Raw genomic sequence first — 1,601 nt, 5'->3', positions numbered from 1 at the left:
TCTGTGAGTTCGAGACCAGCCTGGTCTACAGAGCTAGTTCCAGGACAGGCTCCAAAGCCACAGAGAAACCCTGTCTTGAAAAACAAACAAACAAACAAAAAAAAGGAAAACACATTCCAAGAACAGTTTTGTGTTTTTGAAGAAACTGAGGTCACAAGACTCTTGTCTGTTTTCTTGGTGTTTTCTCACAAGCACTCAAAATTCTCCTCACAGCACTCTACTCTTGAGCTGTGTTCCAACAACAAAACACATCATCTAGAAAATAGTCTTGGGTTTCAAAGTGTTCTAAAGTCCCCTTGACTGAAGGCTTCCTCTTTCCTGTAATAGGTATGTCCTAATCTCATTCTGCCTCAGCTCGACTGTGTAACTCCTTTCCTCCCTCTGTCTTGTTATAGCCAGTAGTCCTGGTTGGGCCCAAGGGTCCAGTGAAATGAATGAAATCATATTTATATGTTGTTACAGAAATATATTTTTGTGAACATTATTGCTATCCCTAGTGTTAGGTTTTGACTCAGCCTGGAGGGACAGGCTTTGCAGGACTAGATGTGTTCATTATTTCCTTTTCAGAAGTATGTCAACGGGATTTGGTCTCAGATTTTGAAATTTAGTGTTGTTTAAAGGCCACATAACTGACCGGGAAGTATGGAAGGCCTTGCACACATGCACCTTGGTTTCTGTCTATTGACACTCTAAACTTTTGTTTCTTGATTCTAGGAAGTCATCTCCTATTATTCCCAATATTCTTTAGATGAAAAGATGCGCAGCCACATGGCCCTGGACTGGATCATGAAGGAGCGCGAGTCCCCAGGAATTCTCTCTCAAGAGCTACGTGCAGCCCTGGGGCAGCTGGAGGAAGCCAGGAAGTCTGGACAAGAACTACGGTTTTACAAAGAAAAAAAAGAAATCCTGAGTTTGGCTCTGATTCAGATCTATAGTGACCCTGACCCTTCCTCACCCAGTGATGACCAGCTGAGCCTCACGGCTCTGTGTGGCTATCATTAGTAAGCCCAGGTCTCAGGTTTCCTGAGGACTTTCACATCAGGAATCTCATTGACAGAGGTTGTCAGAGATTTTAGCATAATAGTCACTACCTGAAGGGTACACTACTCCCTACCCATTCTATGCACAGAATGGGAAAGTAGTACTGGTCCAGACCCCAACTTCCTTCTTCATATATGTTTTCAACTATGCTTTTAGTGGTTCTACTTCAGAATGAATGACAACAGAACTAATTGGAAAGTATTATTCAGGATTGAATCCAATCTAAAGTCTAGTTGACATGTGCCTTATTTCACACAAGGGGCCAATACAAAAGTCTCCAAGAAAACAGCAACAGTACTAGGGAAGGTAGCATGCTAACAACTTGTTGTTGTTGTTTCTTTATTAAATAATACCAATCAAAATTCGCACTTCCTCCCCTCCTTCCACTTCCCTCCAGCTCCTCCACACACCCTCCCACCCACCCCCTCCAGTTTTAAGAGAGGACAAGGCACCCTGCCCTGTGGAAAGTCCTAGGTCCTCCCTGCTACATCCAGGCTTAGGACGGTATGCATCCAAAGAGAATAGGATCTCAAAAAGCCAGTACATGAGTAGAGAAAACT

The 1,601-nt window shown here is 43.3% G+C and overlaps 1 protein-coding gene across 1 annotated transcript in view; it reads left to right on the top strand.

Annotated features, from left to right (window-relative positions):
- The window catches only part of Lix1 (limb and CNS expressed 1), a 51,532-nt gene extending 50,118 nt beyond the window's left edge, over window positions 1-1,414 (top strand). The window contains exon 6 of the mRNA XM_005363330.2: window positions 715-1,414. Within this exon, the coding sequence (XP_005363387.1) occupies window positions 715-1,002 (288 nt within the window). The 3' untranslated portion in view covers window positions 1,003-1,414. The remainder of the gene's footprint in view (window positions 1-714) is intronic.
- Window positions 1,415-1,601: the final 187 nt, after the last annotated feature.

This window comes from Microtus ochrogaster, linkage group LG9 (genome assembly GCF_000317375.1).
Source record: "Microtus ochrogaster isolate Prairie Vole_2 linkage group LG9, MicOch1.0, whole genome shotgun sequence".
Taxonomy (NCBI): Eukaryota; Metazoa; Chordata; class Mammalia; order Rodentia; family Cricetidae; genus Microtus; species Microtus ochrogaster.
This window is presented reverse-complemented; position numbering and strand designations above follow the sequence as displayed.